Below are 18,746 nucleotides of genomic sequence, written 5' to 3'. Positions count from 1 at the left end.
CTGTTTTGGTTTAATTACTTAAGTTTTTATCACTTGTGCATGCAAAGAGACCTGTGAATCTAAGGAATCATTGCCAAGTCTGGAAAGCACTTCAATGCAAAAGACTGAGCTGTGAATTGTCAGTTTCATCTCAATAGGATGCTGACTCTGAAGCAAAATGGTTTAATTTGTGTATTAATACTTTTAAATTTATTGCTTGTACTTGTTTCAGTTGATGTGCCTGGTTAATTATTTGCTTATTTTACCAGTTCTTCCCTTCATTGATCAATATGCTTGTAGAAGTGGGTTCTTTAAGTTTACCATCCTCCCCATATTTGGCAGAGCTTAGTAATAAGGATTCTCCAGTTTAACTTTGTTTTTTCTCTGTTTGGGATTTCCACAAGAATATGACTCCATTTTTTTTCTGGGTTGTGTGGGGTTTGGTGTTTTTGTTTGTTTGTTTGGGTTTGTTTTGTTTTGTTTTTTAATGAGAATGTATGTAACTTGCCAGCCTAAACATGATGTTAAGATAGAGCTGTGGCTCTGCTGTTTTGATTTTGTAATGAATTTGCAAGTGGGTAGTTTCACATGACCCACCCTGTAAATAATGTGCCCCACCCTTCATGTAGTGATCCTGGAAGAAACTTGCTGTGTGTATTTTCCTACCATCTTTCTAGTGGCTGCTATTGGCCTGTGATTGCTGCTGCACAGTTTAGGGGAGGAGCTGGGTCAGAGAAGACAGGCTGTCATCTGCTTGTGTCCTAACCATCAGCCCAGGCTGCTCTGTGAACAGAAAGATACAGGGTAAGAGGAAAGAAAGAGGATGAAGGGATAGAAGGAAAATGAGTTTGAGAAGAAATAGGGAGAGAAGAAGCTTATTTGGGAAGATGGCAGGTAGCATTGGCATTGCTAACCTTAAGAACTGAGAGGCATGAAATCCATTTTAACCCATTTTTTAACTGTTGAACAGATATTTAAAGGAGGAAATGAAGTAAACAAAATTTTAGGAGGAAACTCTCACCTCTTGTTTGATCTGTCATTCTGGGTTAAAACTTCTGTCCATGCATGCATGTACATCTCGGGTGGAATTAGATTCTGTTTACCCTAACCTGACTCCTGCAATTAAGGAATTTCTATTATTTACTCATTTTTTAAATAGCACTATCTTTTCCTACCCCTTATGCATTCTTTTGACGCTTGGATTGAGTGCTCCAGTGACTTGTTTTTTTTGAAGAAACCTGATTTCTTACTAAGTTTCTTAGAGAAACTGCTTAACAGTTCTTTCTCAGAGTTTGCATGTGTAGATAAGAATAAATGTCCTGAATATCAGCTGATACAGCTGGCAAAAAAAATGCACAAACTTTCAGGGACAAAATCTCCTTTATAGATAATATTTGCTCAGAAGATATCTCAGTGTAACTTTCTAGTTCTTATGTAGAAAATAAATTTTCAAAATATAGGAGGAAGCTGTTAGACTGGGTCACTGTAACTTGTCACTAGTACAAGCTGTTTATATTGAGTAAATGTAATAAAATATCAAAATACTTAAGTATTTTGTTACCTTTGGTAATTTGAAGAGGTGCTAGTAGAAATAATACAGTGCTTTTAATTGGGATTTTCAGTCTGTGTACTAGAAAAAAAAATTACATAAAAGGCAGTCTTACAAACTATTCCATTACTGGCAGCTCAGTCTGTAAATAAGCCAATTTTGGAATAAATCCAAAACAAGAGCATAAGGGGAAAGGTATTGTTGGATGGTGTAATGAAATGGGATGGGGTTTTTCACCTTGGGGATTATTTGCTGAAAATAGCGGATGTCCTACCATTAAGCTAAAACATAACATGTTTAAACATCCTTCTACCTGCACATGGAAACACCTTATTTCAAGGTCTTGGGTCATTGAAGTGTCATGTTGTAGCTACTTTTGGAAGAAGGACTTTAAAAAGGAAAAAAAAAAGTCAAACATTACTATTTTTTGCAAAGTAGTTGTTAACAGTATTTGTTACCAGTATATTTGTAATGGTAACAACTTTAAATGAGGTTTTGTAAGGCTTACTTGTAAATAGTGGGAGATAGATTCCTAAATTGTGAAAGGGTGACAGTAAATGACAAACCAGACAGTTTGCGCAACGTTTGCATGGAGGTGTTAAACAGAAGGAGCGAGGAGAAGAGTGGAACATGTCAGCTATTGTGGGATGAGAGGAAGCAAAAATGTGTGCGTGTACACATAAATATAAGTATGCATATATAAAAAAAAAATACATAAAAATAAATTAACTGAGGAGCCAAACACTTATCCTGGAAAAGGACAAAACATGTGTGGAGAAGTAGTAAAGTGGAGTGAGCTGAAACTGGAAGTTAGGATTGATCAAGAAGACTGTTTACCAGAAAGTCTGGGAGCTGATTTGATCTCCAAGAACTCGGAGAAAATGCCAAGTTGATTCTTCCTATGTGATAGTCTTCTCCACAGATAGCAGAGAACGATTCTCACAGATGTTGTCATGTTGAGTGCTGCTATATCTGGTAGCTTACAGCTTATCCACAGAAAAAGCCCAAATTTCGTAATGGATTACTGGCCATGTTACATCAGAGGGTAAGTCAGGAAAAGAATGGGTGATGAAATCTACCTCTCTGCAACTTCTGAAGTTATCTTAGAAGATCCTGAGTAGCTTTTATCTAGTACTCTTCTATTGCTTGTGCCCAGAATGCTTTACCTGAATTCAGTTGATGAAATTATTGTATTTAATTGGCCTTGCAGCTCCCTGTGTGTGTTCTGATTTGTGAACAGCAGTGCTGAGTGTGGCTTTGGTTGCTGCATGGTTCTTCTGCCTTTCCCACTGCTGCTGTACAGAAGCATAAAGGGTGCAGGTTGAATTGCCATTCTGAATTGCCTCCACTGATCTTGCAAATACATATTTAAAAGGAAGAAAAATGTAGCTCACTCATCACGCTTTTGTGATTGTAATGTGGAAAGCCTTCTACAAGTGAATTTTCCCTTGAGGTTACTGCTAGTTTTTGGGGGGTATTGCCACTCTCATCTGTTATTCAAATCTATGTTCTGTTCTTTTTGATTTAGACTTTTTCTTTGATCCAGATGAAGTCTAAATTTGCCGCTTCCTGCATATCTCTGTAGGCTGAGGTCCTGGCCCTGAAGAGGTCAGTTGAGGATTTTAAGATTATTCTAATGGAACTGGGATTCTACTTCTGGTACCCTTGGGTACCTCCACATTCTCTCACTTTATGCACTGGCAAAACTATTGTCTAATCCTGGCCCCCTTGCAGTGTGATACAGCAGTGTCACCTCTTTGCTTCTCTTTGAAGTGAAACCATCCCCTTAAAATGGCTCAGAATGGCTCTGCTAGAGCCATCTCTGTTATGTTACGGTCTCTTCCTTTAACGTCATCCTTTGGCGCTTTCTCTGTCCATAGGTCAGATATACACATGCATTGATTTTGTCTTCAAAACTTTTTTTAGCTTGGTCCTGCCATGGCTATTTGTTCCAGGTTTGTTTCTGTTTTTTTTCCACTGACACTGCCAACTTCAGCTTTCTGCTTATGAAGTTTTCCCACATGCTTTCCTCAAATCTGTTCTCTGCACATAAGGAAAAAACTGGCAGAACCTGTGAAATCACTGTCTGGACATTCAAGCTCTTTTTTAGATCTCACCTTTGCTATAATGCATACAGAAAATCACCATCTGCTAAGTAGGTAGCAAGAGAAAATTGTGGCAGGTGGCTGCAGGTGGCATATAAATCTGATACAAGCTACTTTTGTTATCCCGTCTTTTATTTCCTTGCCAACATGCCACCTCCTTTTGTCCTCCTGCATGCCTTGTTTTTAGAATATAAGTTCTTTTGGACAGAGCTGTTGTTCTTATTGGATGTCACAGCCCTTTCTGGTTGGTTTGGGGGGGGGGGGGGGGGCAGGGCTGGAGTGATCTGTAACAGCAGGTGCTTTGTCCTGAATGTGAATTTCACCTAACCTGCATGTTTTAAGGAGCCTGTTTACTAATTCCCACAAAATAGAGAAGTGGGAAATTCAGTCTTAAAGAAGTAACTACTGTTGCTAATAAGATGAAACAAAGGAAACTTCCTTTTTTTTTTTGTAGGAGAGCCACCTTGCTTTTGATTTATTTGCAGACTTTTTCTCTGCATTGTGTCCTGTGTCTTTGTGAACTTGTGAAATAGTAATCTGAACTCTCCATCATACAAATGCCTTATTTTAAAAGCTCCTTTATCATAGAATGGTTTGGGTTGGAAGGGACCTTTAAAGGTCATCTAGTCTGACCCCCCTGCAATGAGCAGGGACATCTTCAACTACATCAGGTTGCTCAGAGCCCTGTCTAACCTGACCTTGAATGTTTCCAGGGATGGGGCTTCGACCACCTCTCTGGGCAGCCTGTGCCAGTGTTTCACCACCCTCGCTGTAAAAAATTTCTTCCTTACATCTAGTCTATATCTACCCTCTTTTAGTTTAAAACCATTACTCCTTGTCCTATTGCAACAGGCCCTACTAAAAAGTTTGTCCCCATTTTTCTTATAAGCCTCCTTTAAATATTGAAAGACCGCAATAAAGTCTCCCTGGAGCCTTCTCCGGGCTGAACAAGCCCAACTCTCTCAGCCTGTCCTCGCAGGAGAGGTGCTCCAGCCCCCTGATCATCTCTGTGACCCTCCTCTGGATGTGCTGGAGCAGGTCCATGTCTTTCCTGTGCTGAGGACCCCAGAGCTGAAGGCAGTACTGCAGGTGGGGTCTCGCCAGAGCAGAGTAGAGGGGCAGAATCCTCTCCCTTGACCTGCTGGCCACCCTCTTTTTGATGCAGCCCAGGATACGGTTGGCTTTCTGGGCTGCAAACGCACATTGCTGGATCATATCTGGCTTTTCATCCACCAGTGCCCCCAAGCGCTTCTCCGCAGGGCTGCTCTCAATCCCTTCATCCCCCAGCCTGTACTGATACTGGGGGTTGTGCTGACCCAGGTGCAAGACCTTGCACTTGGCCTTGTCGTGTGTCATGAGGCTCACATGGGCCCACTTTTCAAGCTTGTCCAGGTCTTTCTGGATGGCGTCCCGTCCCTCAGGCACGTCCACTGCACCACTCAGCTTGGCGTCATCTGCAAATTTGCTGAGGGTGTACTTGATCCCACTGTCTACGTCACTGATAAAGATATTAAACAGTACTGGTCCCAGTACGGACCCCTGAGGGACATGATGGGGAGCTGCTGTTCAGTGTGTTTCTGAGAGTAACATGATGCTTCATACTGATGTTAGAGAAGGTTCTGAATGAAAAATGCAGTTGGAGAGTTGGAGTAAGAACTTGAAAATGTTTATCTGTTGTGTTCTTGGTCTGGTTTTCATACTTCAAAGTGTGCTGTTAGATTATGTTTCAGTGTTATTTCAGGATTATCTTAGTTTGCACTTTTTGCTAGTAACCTTAAAATAGTCTCACTTAAAAGATTTCTAAAAAAATAAATAATTGTGAGCATGGATCATTGCTGGAAAGTTTGAATCATTAGGTTAATTCTTCTGCTATTTTTGCAGGACTTCAAGAATATGTTGAGGCAGTCTCATTTCAGTATTTTATCAGAACACGATCTTTGATTAGTGTTGAAGAGATCAACAAACAACTAATATTTACAGCAGAAGACAGAGAAGAAACAACAAACATGGTAAAAGTTTTTCTTTTCTCATGTGACAAACATCTTTCTGGGATGGAAATGCAATGAGTAGGCTTAGCTACATTTTTGGCATCTGATTAAATAAGGCCAGTTAGCGGTATGGTATTAGATATACATGTGGGCTTTGACTGACTTGTTCAAAAAATGCTTTTTATTCTGACAAGTGGTAAACCGAATCTGTGGAATACAAGTTTATAAATTTCACATTCTTTTTATTCAGAGCAAATTGAACTCCTTCTGGTAGGGGGAAAGATCCAAGATAGTGAAATACTAGCAAACAAATGTAGAGGAGGGGTTTTTAATGGCTGGGACTGCCTGCAAGGCCTGCTGGTGTATAGTGACGTAGCAAAAGTTGGGGGAGATAAATGAATCCAAGGCAGGATGAACACCATGAATGAAATCTTACTGCTGGCACTGAACCAGTCACAGGAGGCACTGTATTCACCTTCTGTTAAAATGCACTCTGCAATGTCTTAGCTTGATCATTTGTAACTTTCCTGGGATTGATCTTGGTGCTTCCCCTCAGAGGACAAGCTTGTGTCCCATCATACCTTAGCCCTAATACCATACCTGCTGTTTCTTGACTTGCCCATACTCCTACCCTGCGCTACATAGACCTGTTTGCATAGGGACAAACTACTGGCACCAGCCACAGTAAACTGGCTACAGTTTGATTGTTGATGGGACAAAAGGCAATTTTGTAGTAATGTACAGAAATGCATATGCAGTACACATGCAATGTCCAGTAATGCACAGCACTACTGCTTCAGATGAATTCCTGAGTCTGCTTCTGTTGAAGAGATTCTGCTATAAAGCACTTCTTATTTTTTCTTCATCCTCTTGGTAAGGTATTTGCAAAGAAACCAGGTTTTTAGCATAAGTGTGTTTGTTCTTACCGGAGGCAAACCCATTGTGGCACACTTGTTTTAACAAATTGTGAAGTTGTTAATTCCTGCATACACACCTCTGACCAGATTTGTGAATTTGGGTGGATAGCATGTTATGAGAACAAGGGAACAGAAACCCGTGTTGTCTCCCACATTACTAGTATTTGGCAATAAAAAGTATTGGAAACTTGGATATAGGAGGAAACTTGTAACTTTGTGATGAGTTTTCTTCATGAAGTATTTTTTTAGCTATTTTTATGAGTTCAGTTGATATAAAATGGATCTGAGAACTATACCCGTCAGCTTCTTGTAGAAAATATATTTTGAAATTCAAGATACTAATACAAAATGATACAATTTGTTTTCATTATGCAGACTCTTTTTGATTCTTGATTGCTTTGATAGCTTTGGACAGACTTTTTAGGGAAAATTTAAATCTATTAGGCTGAGACCTGTCAGGCAAAAAAAAAAAAGCAACTGCAAATATATGTTGGTACAAAGACATGATAGTTCTGTTTGCACATAGAGATGCTAGAAGCAGGGTATGTTTATCATGCATGCTAGAATGGAAATCACATCTCAAGTCGAAATGATGCTTTCATACCTTCTGGTATGCTGGAAAGGGATTAGTACTTCTGAAATCAGACTGTGTAGAAGTGCCATGCAATTTAATTTTCCAGAATGTTTTTAATTACCAGTTATGTTAGATAAGTTGGTGTGTATTTGAACCATTTTTCATAGTTCATTCTACTGGACTTTGTTCTGTTCTGTCCTCAGACCTCCAATTCCCATGATAAACAACCACACACTTGGAGCCTGAAGGTAACACCTGTAGATTACCTGCTGGGAGTGGCTGATCTAACTGGAGAGCTGATGCGGCTGTGCATCAGCAGTGTTGGAAATGGTGATATAGACACGCCTTTTGAACTGAGCCAGTTCTTACGTCAGATTTATGATGGTTTTACTTTCATTGGCAACACTGGACCTTACGAAGTATCTAAGAAGCTGTATACCTTGAAACAGAGTCTGGCAAAAGTAGAGAATGCCTGCTACACGTTAAAAGTTCGGGGGTCTGAAATCCCAAAGCACATGCTGGCTGATGTGTTCTCCACCAAAACGGAATTGATTGACCAAGAGGAGGGCCTTTCTTAAAATAAGGAGACTGTTGCAACTCAGAAGGGAAGAGGACTTAAGAGAAAGATTTTTAGTTATGGTTTGTGGGGTTTTGACCCCTCTCAAAACTTTCTAGGTAGAGACATTTTTAGTTTTATCTACGAGAAGATTGTTTGCAGTGGTAATTTGTAACCAGAAATACTTTTTATGATGTGCAAGAGAACAAATGTTTGACTTTGTCCCCTCAGTATCGAATTTCCTGTATTGCTCCATTGTATCTTCTTTCAGAATGACCAAAATTTCCACTGCACCCTACACCAGTGTCTGTCAGTTGTGTGAGTCACCTCAAACTGTTGTGGTTGCTGTTACCAGTTTTTGGGAAGCACAGCACTGGAAAAAAAAGTGGTTAGGTACTGTTATTTAGCATTATCCATAGGTTTCTGCTGACATATTTTCTGAGTATTTGGGTTCTATACTCATGTCATACCTAAAACAAAGCAGTTATGTATGTGTAAGTTCTTCCCTTGACTTGAAACTGAGGTGGTCTCAAAGGTGCCATGTAACTTAAGTTTTCTCTGATTAATGCTTTTGAGCATGAAACTGAAGCTAAGTCGACTTTGTGCCAATTGATAACAAAGCTAATTGCACCAGGTAAATACTACTGTGCACTTGTTATTTTGGGGCCCCGTTTAAATTGAGCTCTGTTCAAGTTAACACTGGTACTTCACAGTTCTGACATGAGCTAGAAAATCCACACCAAAAAAAATTGTGGAATGTATTGGTTTACATTTTTTGTAATACAGTTTAATGCAGAATCTGACATCTTTCTGTTTGTGGACAAAAGCGGAAGACCTACCGAGTGTGTTTAACATGAATAATTTGGTGTTAGGATAAGCAGGTTTTGGCCAAAACAAATGTGGTGTGGTGTTGGAAGTCTGTTCTCTGTTGTTTGTGCTGCCCTGAGGACCTCCAGTGGGGTTGAACTGGTAGAAGTGAAAAAGGGCTAGCCAAGCTTTGAATATCTGTTAGCAGGAACTATATCATCTGCATGTTCCTATGGAAAGGAAACTGCAAACAGAAGTAAGGCAGACATTCTGACTTCCACGTTTATCTTTGAGGTGGGTATGTCACCATTGGCAAAAAATCAGGGCTTTCTGCCGGTGTCTGAAGTTATGAAAGTCTGATAATGTACATTATGCTAAAGGAAAACAGATAAAACAACATGATCTTTAGACTCCAGGAAATAGGCCTCCCAACTGCAATTGAAAATACTGCATGTTTTTTATTTCCACTTCCATATGCTGTGATACTGCCAATATTTTTCCCATGAGCATGTCCTGAGTAGCTGGGATAATCTGATATATGGATAGGAATGGGTAAATACATTTCTGTCACATTTTTCCATTGTTTCCACATAAAGTAATATGTGGTCGGTTGAACAAGGAGTGGCTTTTTTCCTATTGTTTAATACTATTTTTTACAATAAATTCTGAAAAGCAGTCACTGCCTGTACATCGGTCCTTTTGCCTGTCGGTCCCAGTGGTAAATAATGGTGCAAGTTTCCCACTGTGCAGGACTTGACTTGGAAGTTTTGTTCCATTCCTATATTCATACTTTGAGGGGCACTTTCTAATCTTGAATCTCTCTTCTCTTTCTCCCTTAACTTTATTCTGTGAAGTCAAAAAAATAGTTAGGAGAGAAACTTCGTGTGATCCTTGTCATCTGAATGCATTGCATTTTTTTAATTCACAAAACAAGTTTATCGCTGGAATAAATCGGCAATGGTACCTGCATTTTTACATCTCTCCTTGTTTTTTCTTTGCTTTTTTTCTGATGGGAGGAGGGGAAAGAAAGGAGAAGGATACTTACTAATAAGGAATGGATCCCCCCCATATGAATGCATCTAGTATTTCAGTTGATGCAGGTAAGAGTATAGTTCTGTGTCTTTTGACACCGCTACATTTACTGCAAGTAATTGCTTGTTGAGTGTTTGTGTGTGAAGCGAAAGCAGATATTATTAGAGGTATTGTGTGATACTAAACAGAGGTCTGTCTCTTGTCTGACCTAGCAGTTATCAGGTGGAATTTAAAAATTTTCATGGCATAGTTTGAAAAGGGATGAGATGAACTCCAGCACATGGCAGGGCTTGGCTGAGGGATGTTCTGCCTCTTGCCGTGGAACGAGCACACAGTGGCCACTGCTTTAGTCAAACAGCTCTTGCTTTTGTACAGTCATTCATTATTTTAAAATGACAGGTGTCTAAAAAGAGTACTTTTTTTCTAGCGATCTTTATAAGTAGAGGTTCTTTGAAAAAATACATATCGGTTCTAATGATTTTGAGATTCAAATTTTCTGTAAGGCAAGAGAAAACTTTTAAATGACAGACGTGATTTCTAAACTTCAGGCTGCCTGCCCATAATCAAAAGCTGTGAATAATTCCTAACAGGGAGCAAAGTGTATGTGTGGTGTATTAAAACACCAGCACATATGGGAAATAGCTAATGGCCTGCAAACCTCCTGCTCAAGGAAATATTTTCCCCAAAAAACAATTACACTGTAGCTATTTGAAAAGTGACAGACATTTATCAGCAAAACAAGCCGCTAAACAAGCAATGGCAATTTTCCCATTTCTTATCCCATTACTCTGTGGAGCTATTGATACGCTTGGTCTACGGCCAGAACAGGACTACGTCATAGCAGATGTTTCACGAGGGCAGCTCTGCGTGCTAAAAATCATCTGCCTTTCTAGAATCTCTTTTCTCAGAAATGATTTTTCTTCACGGGTTCACTTTTGTCCTGACTGTTAATTTGCAGTGAGGAAAATAAACCCAACCGCATTTAGCTTTCCAGAACTGCCAGAGAAGTTATGCAAGAGAAACTTCCTGTTGACAGGACACGTATGTCTGTCTACTTAGAGTCCTGCTTACTTGGATTTTCAGTGAGTTTATTGAAAATAAAAAGCATGAAAATTAAAGTAGGGCCTTTTATAATATTTAGCATATTAGGTGCCTCATGGAATTTTGTGGACCAGATTCTGGCACTGCCCTCAAAGAGTTTGCAAGTTAAGAGCAGGCAAAAGAGTAGCCAAGACAAACAAAGGGAAGGTGGTAGAAAGGGAGGGAGGCGAAATGACAGGATTTTTACCAGAAGGCAGCGTGTGGTAGTAGGTTGGTTTACCACTTCCCATTTCGGAAAAGAAACTTGTCAAAACTTCAGAAAGTCCGGACTGTGACAGTAAAGGGTTAGTTGGCAAGGGCGAAGGCAGTGGAGAGGCAAAATGGAAGGAAGTGAGGTAGAGACAAAGGGGGGAAGAGTGGCGAGGAGCGGGACAGCGTGGAGGAAGAGCGGGACAGCGGGTGCGCATGTGAGTAGGGTGGGACTGGGGAGGACGTGGGACAGGAAGACGGCCCTGCCAGGAGCTGGAAACAACGCTTCGAAACCAGGTGACTCAGCTATAAAAAAGACTTCGTGTTGGCCGTAGGAACCGAGTTTAAAAGGACCACGAGGTCCCCAAAGCATCTCTCTATCCTTGGGTCGCAAATCGGGGAAACTTGATTTTCTGAGCAGCTGAGAACCTGCGGGCCCTGGACCGAGCAGGGTTTGCGGTCTTACAGCCGTGCTGGCGCAAATCGACAAGAAGCCCCTTAGTTCCCATACCACCCACCCGACTTCCCCTGCACGTTCCCTTCACACCCGTCTTGGTAGCCACAAACCTCGATGCGTGAACTACCACCATTTGCAGCCATTAGAGACACGGTTAGATAGAGGTTTTAACGTAAAGGAATGCTTACGGTGACCACTGTTTTCCCCTTGTGTGCTGTTTACGTGTCCGTTTCGCTGTCACTGCTGCTTCAACCCCCTCTCAGTTTCTTCCCTTTTCTTTACTTATCCTGTCTTAGGCTGCACTGTTCTTTTGAGACGTTGCCTGTGTCCATCCAGTGGTTCGGTCCTTTCTGTGTTTAGCTGGAATCCTGGTGTAAAATGTCTCCGTGCAGGAAGAGGAATCGGTTTCTTAGGTAGGTTTGTCTACTTGCACCTCCGCGTGGGGAAACGTGCTCTGGCTGTGAGGGGAGAGGTCTGGTGCGTGCGTCCTACGGCAGCCATGGTGCCGTGTGTCGGGATGGATGGGTGGGCGCATCTTGTGTTGCTTTCGCAGGTGTGCAAACCTTAGTTATTCTGTGGTTTGCAATCATCATGAGCCAAGGTAAATTGCCTACAAACATGAAAGAAGTTTCTTCTCCAGTTCTGAGGAAGTTTGTTTTTCAGGAGCATTAGCGCCCACCAACTCTACCTCTGTTTACCTGACCCGTTATCCCTGTGAAAGGCCTGTTTGCAGAACTGTAGCAGAAGAGACTTGCCTATGACTTCTTCTGGAGCCAGTCGGTGCCTCCCTGAATGCTGGCCAAAAGCGATGTGATGGCTCCTTTCTCGGCTCCTCCCCCAGGCCGGGCCGGCTGGCTCGCGTGTCCCTCCGGCCACCCAGGGCAGCTGAACTCTGAGCTTCCGCTATTGGATTTTGCAGACCAGTGACATGGGTGTTCATCCTCTTTTTTTTTTTTTTTTTTTCCTCCTAGTGGTGGTGTTTTCCTGTCACGCAGATGTTCGTTCCTCCCAGAGAAAGAAGCTGTTGTATATGCTCTGCTCCTCCACTGCCACAACAGGTCAGATGACTTCTTGAGCCCATCATAAACTCTTTCTTGGCTGCTGGTGCAGTGCAGGTTTCTTAGGACATCATCTATCTTCGGGCACTTCTCCCGCAGCCCTGTGCTTCCCTGCAGGCTTGCAAGTCCCTTTTAATCCAGAAGGGTCCTTCTATTTAATTCATCCTCAAGGTCCTCTCTTCTGATGGCCCAACCAAGAAGAGCTCACAAAACTTATCTGGAAGTAGCCCAGGTTTTTGTTAAAATGAGCTTTTGCATGCTTGGGGACAGGAGCCAGGTGGGCGAAGGATGCACTTGAAGAGGCAGTCCTGGGTGTTTCGATGTTGCAGGAATTTTATTAAGCACTGGCAGTCTCATTTTAGGAGGGAGTGGGGGTTGTTTCTCTCCTTGCAGCAAGGACTGTTGGTAGGTATGTTTTGCTTTGCATACATCACCCCTAAAGGGAGAGGTGACAGACAGGAGATGCCAGGGCTGTGAGTAAGATGGAGCAGTGCAAGATCAAACAGCAAATTTAAGAGTACCAGTTTTTCTAATCCTTTCCCCCTTTTACTGAGTTCTGGCAGGGCGCAGGCAGCCAGGCCGGCTGCGTGCTGACACCTCGTGGTACAAAATATTTCCTTTCCCTTCCTCCCAGACCTTTTTTTCCAGCCTTTTCAGCTCAGCCTTTACTCACGGTGGCTCCTAGTTGATAGGCTGTTGAAGAAATGTTGCTTTGCAGGATCAAAGTGATAATTAGCAAATAATTTAGATCCTTATGTCTTCATTTGAGCTGCCTCTGCAGGGTCCTACCAACTTGCAGTTACACCAATATTCCTAAATCACTTGAGCTTATTTGAGATTCTTACCTCTATAAAATATTCTGTTGTCTATTAAATGTTGGGGTAGAGTTTGCCTGGGTCCTACTTTGAAAATATGTTGTATGGGGAAAGGAGGGCCATGGGCATTTGTGGTGAGAGACCGGAGTTTGTGACTAAATTGTAATGCTTTTTGTAAAGAACATAAAAGGTTTAAACACAACATTTAGAGGGTCTGTACTCTACAAGAACTGATCAGGAAAAGCAGGGCAGCTATAAGCTTTCAACTTATTTTAGATATATGCTATACTTTAACCTCTCTGGGCCTGCCTTCTTACTAAAAGGATGTGTATTTGTCAATTATAGAGAATATATATTTGTTCTGCCACCTAGTGTCCAGCTCTAGAAATACTCAAAACAAGCTTTTTAGGGTTTTTGAGTTACAAGTTACTTCTTGTTTTCTCTTTAAGTTCTTACAAACAAAATTAGCGGTGCGGTGTAAGCTTCATTATTAGACTTGGGTAGGCCTCTGATAGTAGTAAATTATACTCGGCTCCTTCTACTGTTTGGAAATTTTGGGAGCACCAGGGAATAGCATATCTTGATTTTATATCTCATCATATGTGTGTATGGTGTTTTGAAGACAAATAAAAAGCCATGAGAAACTTTGACTAGACGTGTTCTTGCAGACTTGTGGATTATACAAATACTCTTATTTGAACTAGCACTTTTAAGGAGTACCAGTGCTAATAAGGATTCGTAGACTGGAGTCCTAAATTCCTTAATTTATATTATAATCATGCTACCCATACAAGAAAATGCAAGTCTTTTTCAGCTCTTGAACTCCTGGTATAAAATCAAATGCTTCTGCATGCGTGAATGTGCCTGTGTACTTCCCTGCCGTGACCGTGGTTGCCACAGAAAGCCCTCAGGTAGAAAGCACAAATGCCTTCAAACCCACGAGCCTGTGTCCGTAGCAGCTCTGCCGCACTCTGTGAACAGAACGGGGCTGGGGTTGGTGTTTTTTTGCCCCGGCACATTGCCCAGTTGATGCTAACGGTGAGTCCGTCCCTCTCCTCGTCCTGGTCCGTCAGCTCTCCCTTGCCCTGTGCTGCTCAGGGCTGCCCCGGGCCTGGGGGGACCTGGCATGCACCGCAGCAGAGGGGTGGTGAGACACCGCAGTGGGCTTTTAAGGGGGATAACACAACCGGAGTTGTTACTTGGATTGCCTCAGCCGAAAGGCACTGGTAACACTCATAAAATTGCATCAATAGAATTAGAAATGGTGGCACTGCCACTATGGAGATTTATTTGTTCTTCTGAAGGTCGTTCAAGGGTAATCTAAGGGTCCTTCTCTTACAGCGCCCATTCCTTACTGAGTACCTTCCGCACGATACCTGCCCTGGGACTGAAAGCCATTGAACAGCGCACATCTACTGTTCTTACACCCATGGTTCCTGCTTGTCCTACACCCAGCTCCAGGGTGGTGGGCTGGCACACTGGAAACGGTCGGGCAAGGCTGGTGTGTCTGGACACAGGGCTGCAGACATGTATTGCTACCCAGGCACTCTGCAATACAAAATTAGCCCTGTTTTACGTTATATTGTCAGTCGTATCTGAGGATCTTTGGCTTTTTGTAGCTTAGCTGGGGGCCAGATACCCCATTAACATGAACTGCTTGCTGGATGACAGCCACAGGAGGAAGGAGATGCTAGTTTGGTTTAGAACAGTTCCTTCGCCTGTGGAAGATCACAGGTTTCAGAGGGATTTCGTCTTTTTTCCACCACGGCTTAACAAAGTCTGAGATTTCGTACGAACCTCTGAATGTATAGGACCCAGCTTGCACTGTGTATAAAAGTCGGAGAGAGTTGGAGTCCTCTCAGTCTTTTGGATAAACTCAGCTGAGATTCCAGCTGGTGTCTTCGATATCCCTAGCTCTGGCAGGGAAGTTAGTGGCATCCCTCACCTGCCGAAACTCAGCAGCTACATCCTGCAGCTCTGCCTCAGGTCAGAGCTCTCCCTGAAGCCATCAGGAGCCATCAGGAGCTCTCAGCTGAACGCGATGCAGCAGGAAAACCCGGAAAGGGGCAACTGTGAAGGTGTCTCTGCACTTCAGCAGCCCTTCCCTGGCCTGCCTGTGGTCCTGCTGCTTTTCTGATTCTGGGCTCCTTTGCTTTTGGGAATTGCATTTTGCTGTAGGGCGTTACCATGGGGGTTTGCTGATGCAGCACCGGAAAATAGAACAACTGGTATATGAGTACATACTTGTGTTTCTGCCTTATTTCCTGCGCACTTTCCTCCCCGCTGCCCTGTGCGCACACACGGAGCATACCTGTAAAGACATGGAAAAGGACGTGAGAGTTTTCTCACGATGAGATATCTGCTGTAGTAAAAACAACAGTTGACTGAAAAAATGCAGAGGAGCATTATGAGACTGCAGAGTGACAGGATGGGGAAACAGATTGAGTGTAGATAGATGTGGTGCCATAGACATAGGGAAAAATAATCTCTGTGTAGTCCCTTTGAGATCAAAATATTGGGATTTTTTCCATGAAAATATCAACTCAATGCTTGTCAGCAAGCAAAAAAGCCAGTCAAATGTTAGAAATCATTAGGAAAGGACTAGAAATAAAGATGAGGATAAGCTGTATAAATGTCACCATATAAATCCCTGGGTCACCTGCTTTTGAGTGTGACTCTGATCCCTTATCTCAAAAAGGATATAGCAGAACAGGGAAAGGTCCGGAGAAGGCCAGAAAGGATGACCAAAGGTAGGGAATTGTTTCTCTATGAAAGGAAACTATGGAAGTCCAGTGGGCTGGAATCCTTCAGCCTGGAAAAAAAATGACATTAGAGGGGGTATAACAGAGGTCTACAGAGTTACGTGTGACATAAAGAAGGTGGGTTTGGAGCAACTGTTCACTGTCTCTGCCAAGAGAAGAATTAGAGACCATCAGCTGCAGCTGGCCGTAGCCAGGCTCAGAGCGAGCACCAGAGGCTGGTGCCTCCCGCAGCGGGCGAGACGCGGGGAACCCCTCACCCGTGGATGCTGCGTGGGGCAAAAGCTGAAGCGGGCTCAAGGGGAGGCTGGGCGAGCACTTGGAGAGCGTGAGAGCCCCTGCGGGTTACTGACTCGACAAACCAAATTAAGCCGAGGAAGCCCCTGAGACCCTTTTGAGCCCAGGCTCCTTTCAGGCGAGCGCTCCTTTGGGCTGGAGATTCTCCTTTCTGGGAGCTTTGCCCCCCCCGTCCCACCGTGGGCGAGCGCTGCACGGCTTTGGGCAGCCCCCACAGTGGCTGAACACAGCCACAGCAACCGGGACCGTGCAACACCCCAGGGGGAAAAGAGCCCGTGCTCTGGGCCAGCTGCTGGTGTTTGCCTTCTCCTTCCCAGGGGGGGATGCAGGAGGTCTCCCTTGTGCGGAGGCACCCCATAAACATGGGGAGGGAGGATGCTGGCATAGACTGCTGTGGCCATCCTTAGGCTCTCGTGTGTTTCAGCACAGGAGAACAGAGCTTAAACAAGGTTTCCTGGGTCATCGAAGCCAAATGCTTTCTTCCAGAGCCAGCTACGCCTTAACGCCTTTCACCTCGAGCTCCCCCAGCAAAGCGGTTGGGTTTCTCACGCAGAGCACGGCCCCGGGAAGCGGTGGGGATCCAGACTACGCGTGTAGCAACGCGCAGGAGAGATCACTCGGGCACCTCGACGCAAAGCTACTGCTGGACGTGCTTCAGGCACGGCTCTGCGGTGCAAACGGGACCATCGCAGCATCCCCCGCGCTTGCCCTGAGCTCTCGCCTCGCCGCAAAACTCGCACCGCTTGAGCTAACGCAGGTTTTGATGTCGATGTCCTTAAATTGTTTGTCTCTGTAACAGGCTTGTATTGATTTAGGTTAATTTGGTTACCCCCCCAAAAAGGGTTGTGCTGATTGCTCTAAATGGATTAAATAGTGATTTTAGTTAAACTGATGGCAGGCTTGTGTGTAGACAGGGCCTGGAGCTTTGTAAGCTAATGACTTGGCAGTAATGCAATGAGCTTTTTTAGACAGCTGAGACCAAGCTGTTGTTTTAAATATAAGATCATAAGTGTTACTATTCTAGTAAATGGTCCCTAAATGTGATAAATTTCCACTAACTTGGGCTCCTTCTGAATCCTGGTAGATCTCTTTGCTAACTCACTCTTTTCTGATAATAATTTGGCAAGTACTTCTACTCCAAATGGATTTTGGATTAAATCCAAGTGTAAAGCATGGAAAATTTCCATTTTTTGGCAAGATTTTCTAATTTTTGTTCACTTCCCAGCCTGCTAAATTTTCCACATTTTTTGGCAATGGAAAAAAGTTTGTCTTCATTTTTTTATAAAACTTCAGATAGAAGAAGAATGCAAATAAGCCCAGCTCCTGCCAACAGCTGGGACCTGCCCCCACAAGTGAGACCTGAGAGGAGAACAGGTCCAGAAGCAGCCACTGTTGAATTTCTTCATTCAGATAAGAGCAAGGGTGAGATTAGCCCTTGGTCATTAAATCTTTTGTGCCCTTATCATGTCAATGGGAAGAAACCACTGTATCTGCATAAAGACTTTCCTGCCTGCCTCTGAACCAGCCAACTGAGCTTCTGCCAAGTGAATCTGCCTTCACAGGTCTTTTCCCCAATATACTGGCTTTGCGTGGCAAGGTTTTGGGGGGGAGGGGGTAGGGCTACAGGGGTGGCTTCTGTGAGAAGCTGCTGGAAGCTTCCCCCATGTCTGACAGAGCCCATGCCAGCCAGCTCCAGGACGGACCCACCGCTGGCCAAGGCCGAGGCCATCAGCAACGGTGGTAACACCTCTGGGAGAACAGAGTTAAGAAGGGGGGAAAGTTGCAGGGCCCACAGAAACGGCAGCCGGAGAGCGGAGTGAGAACATGCAAGAGAAACAGCCCTGCAGATCCCCAGCTCAGTGAAGGAGGGGAGGAGATGCTCCAGGCACCGGAGCAGAGATTCCCCTGCAGCCCGTGGGGAAGACCACGGTGAGGCAGGCTGTCCCCCTGCAGCCCAGGGAGCTCCACGGTGGAGCAGATATCCACCTGCAGCCAGAGCAGGTGGGTTCCCAAAGGAGGCTGTAACCCCGTGGGAAGCCCGCGCTGGAGCAGGGTCCTGGCAAGACCTGTGGATCTGTGGAGGGAGGAGCCCATGGTGGAGCAGGTTTTCTGGCAGGACTTGTGACCCCACGGGGGACCCACGCGGGAGCAGTCTGTGCCTGAAGGACTGCACACCGTGGAAAGGGACCCATGCGGGAGCAGTTCGTGAAGAACCGCAGCCCGTGGGAAGGACCCACGTTGGAGAAGTTCATGGAGGACTGTCTCCTGTGGGAGGGACCCCACGCTGGAGCAGGGGAAGAGCGTGAGGAGTCCTGCCCCTGAAGAGGATGAAACGGCAGAAATAATGTGTGATGAACTGACCGTAACCCCCATTCCCCGTCCCCCTGTGCTGCTGGGGGGGGCTAGGTAGAGAATCGAGGAGTAAAGTTGTGCCCGGGATGAAGGGAGGGGTGGAGGGAAGGTGTTTTGAGATTTGGTTTTATTTCTCATTACCCTACTCTGGTTGATTGGTAATAAATTGAGTTAATTTTCCCCAAGCTAAGTCTGTTTTGCCTGTGACGGT

At 44.0% G+C, this 18,746-nt stretch overlaps 1 protein-coding gene across 6 annotated transcripts in view; it reads left to right on the top strand.

Moving 5' to 3' along the window:
- Positions 1-17,781, top strand: part of TSNAX (translin associated factor X) — a 33,599-nt gene extending 15,818 nt beyond the window's left edge. For 2 of the 6 annotated variants that reach the window (XM_049831378.1, XM_049831373.1), the window contains exons 5-8: positions 5,515-5,642; positions 7,316-8,769; positions 9,492-11,667; positions 12,226-17,781. In XM_049831378.1, coding sequence (XP_049687335.1) covers positions 5,515-5,642; positions 7,316-7,690 — 503 coding nt within the window. In that variant the 3' untranslated portion in view covers positions 7,691-8,769; positions 9,492-11,667; positions 12,226-17,781. Of the gene's footprint in view, positions 1-5,514; positions 5,643-7,315; positions 9,445-9,491; positions 11,668-12,225 lie in introns of those variants that run through there. The other 4 variants (XM_049831374.1, XM_049831377.1, XM_049831375.1 and 1 more) reach the window with 4 other exon arrangements.
- The last annotated feature ends 965 nt before the right edge of the window (positions 17,782-18,746 follow it).

The sequence above is a fragment of the Accipiter gentilis genome, chromosome 28 (assembly GCF_929443795.1).
Source record: "Accipiter gentilis chromosome 28, bAccGen1.1, whole genome shotgun sequence".
Classification (NCBI taxonomy): domain Eukaryota; kingdom Metazoa; phylum Chordata; class Aves; order Accipitriformes; family Accipitridae; genus Astur; species Astur gentilis.
The sequence above is the reverse complement of the archived record's forward strand: the minus strand, read 5'-3'. Positions and strand labels throughout refer to the sequence as shown.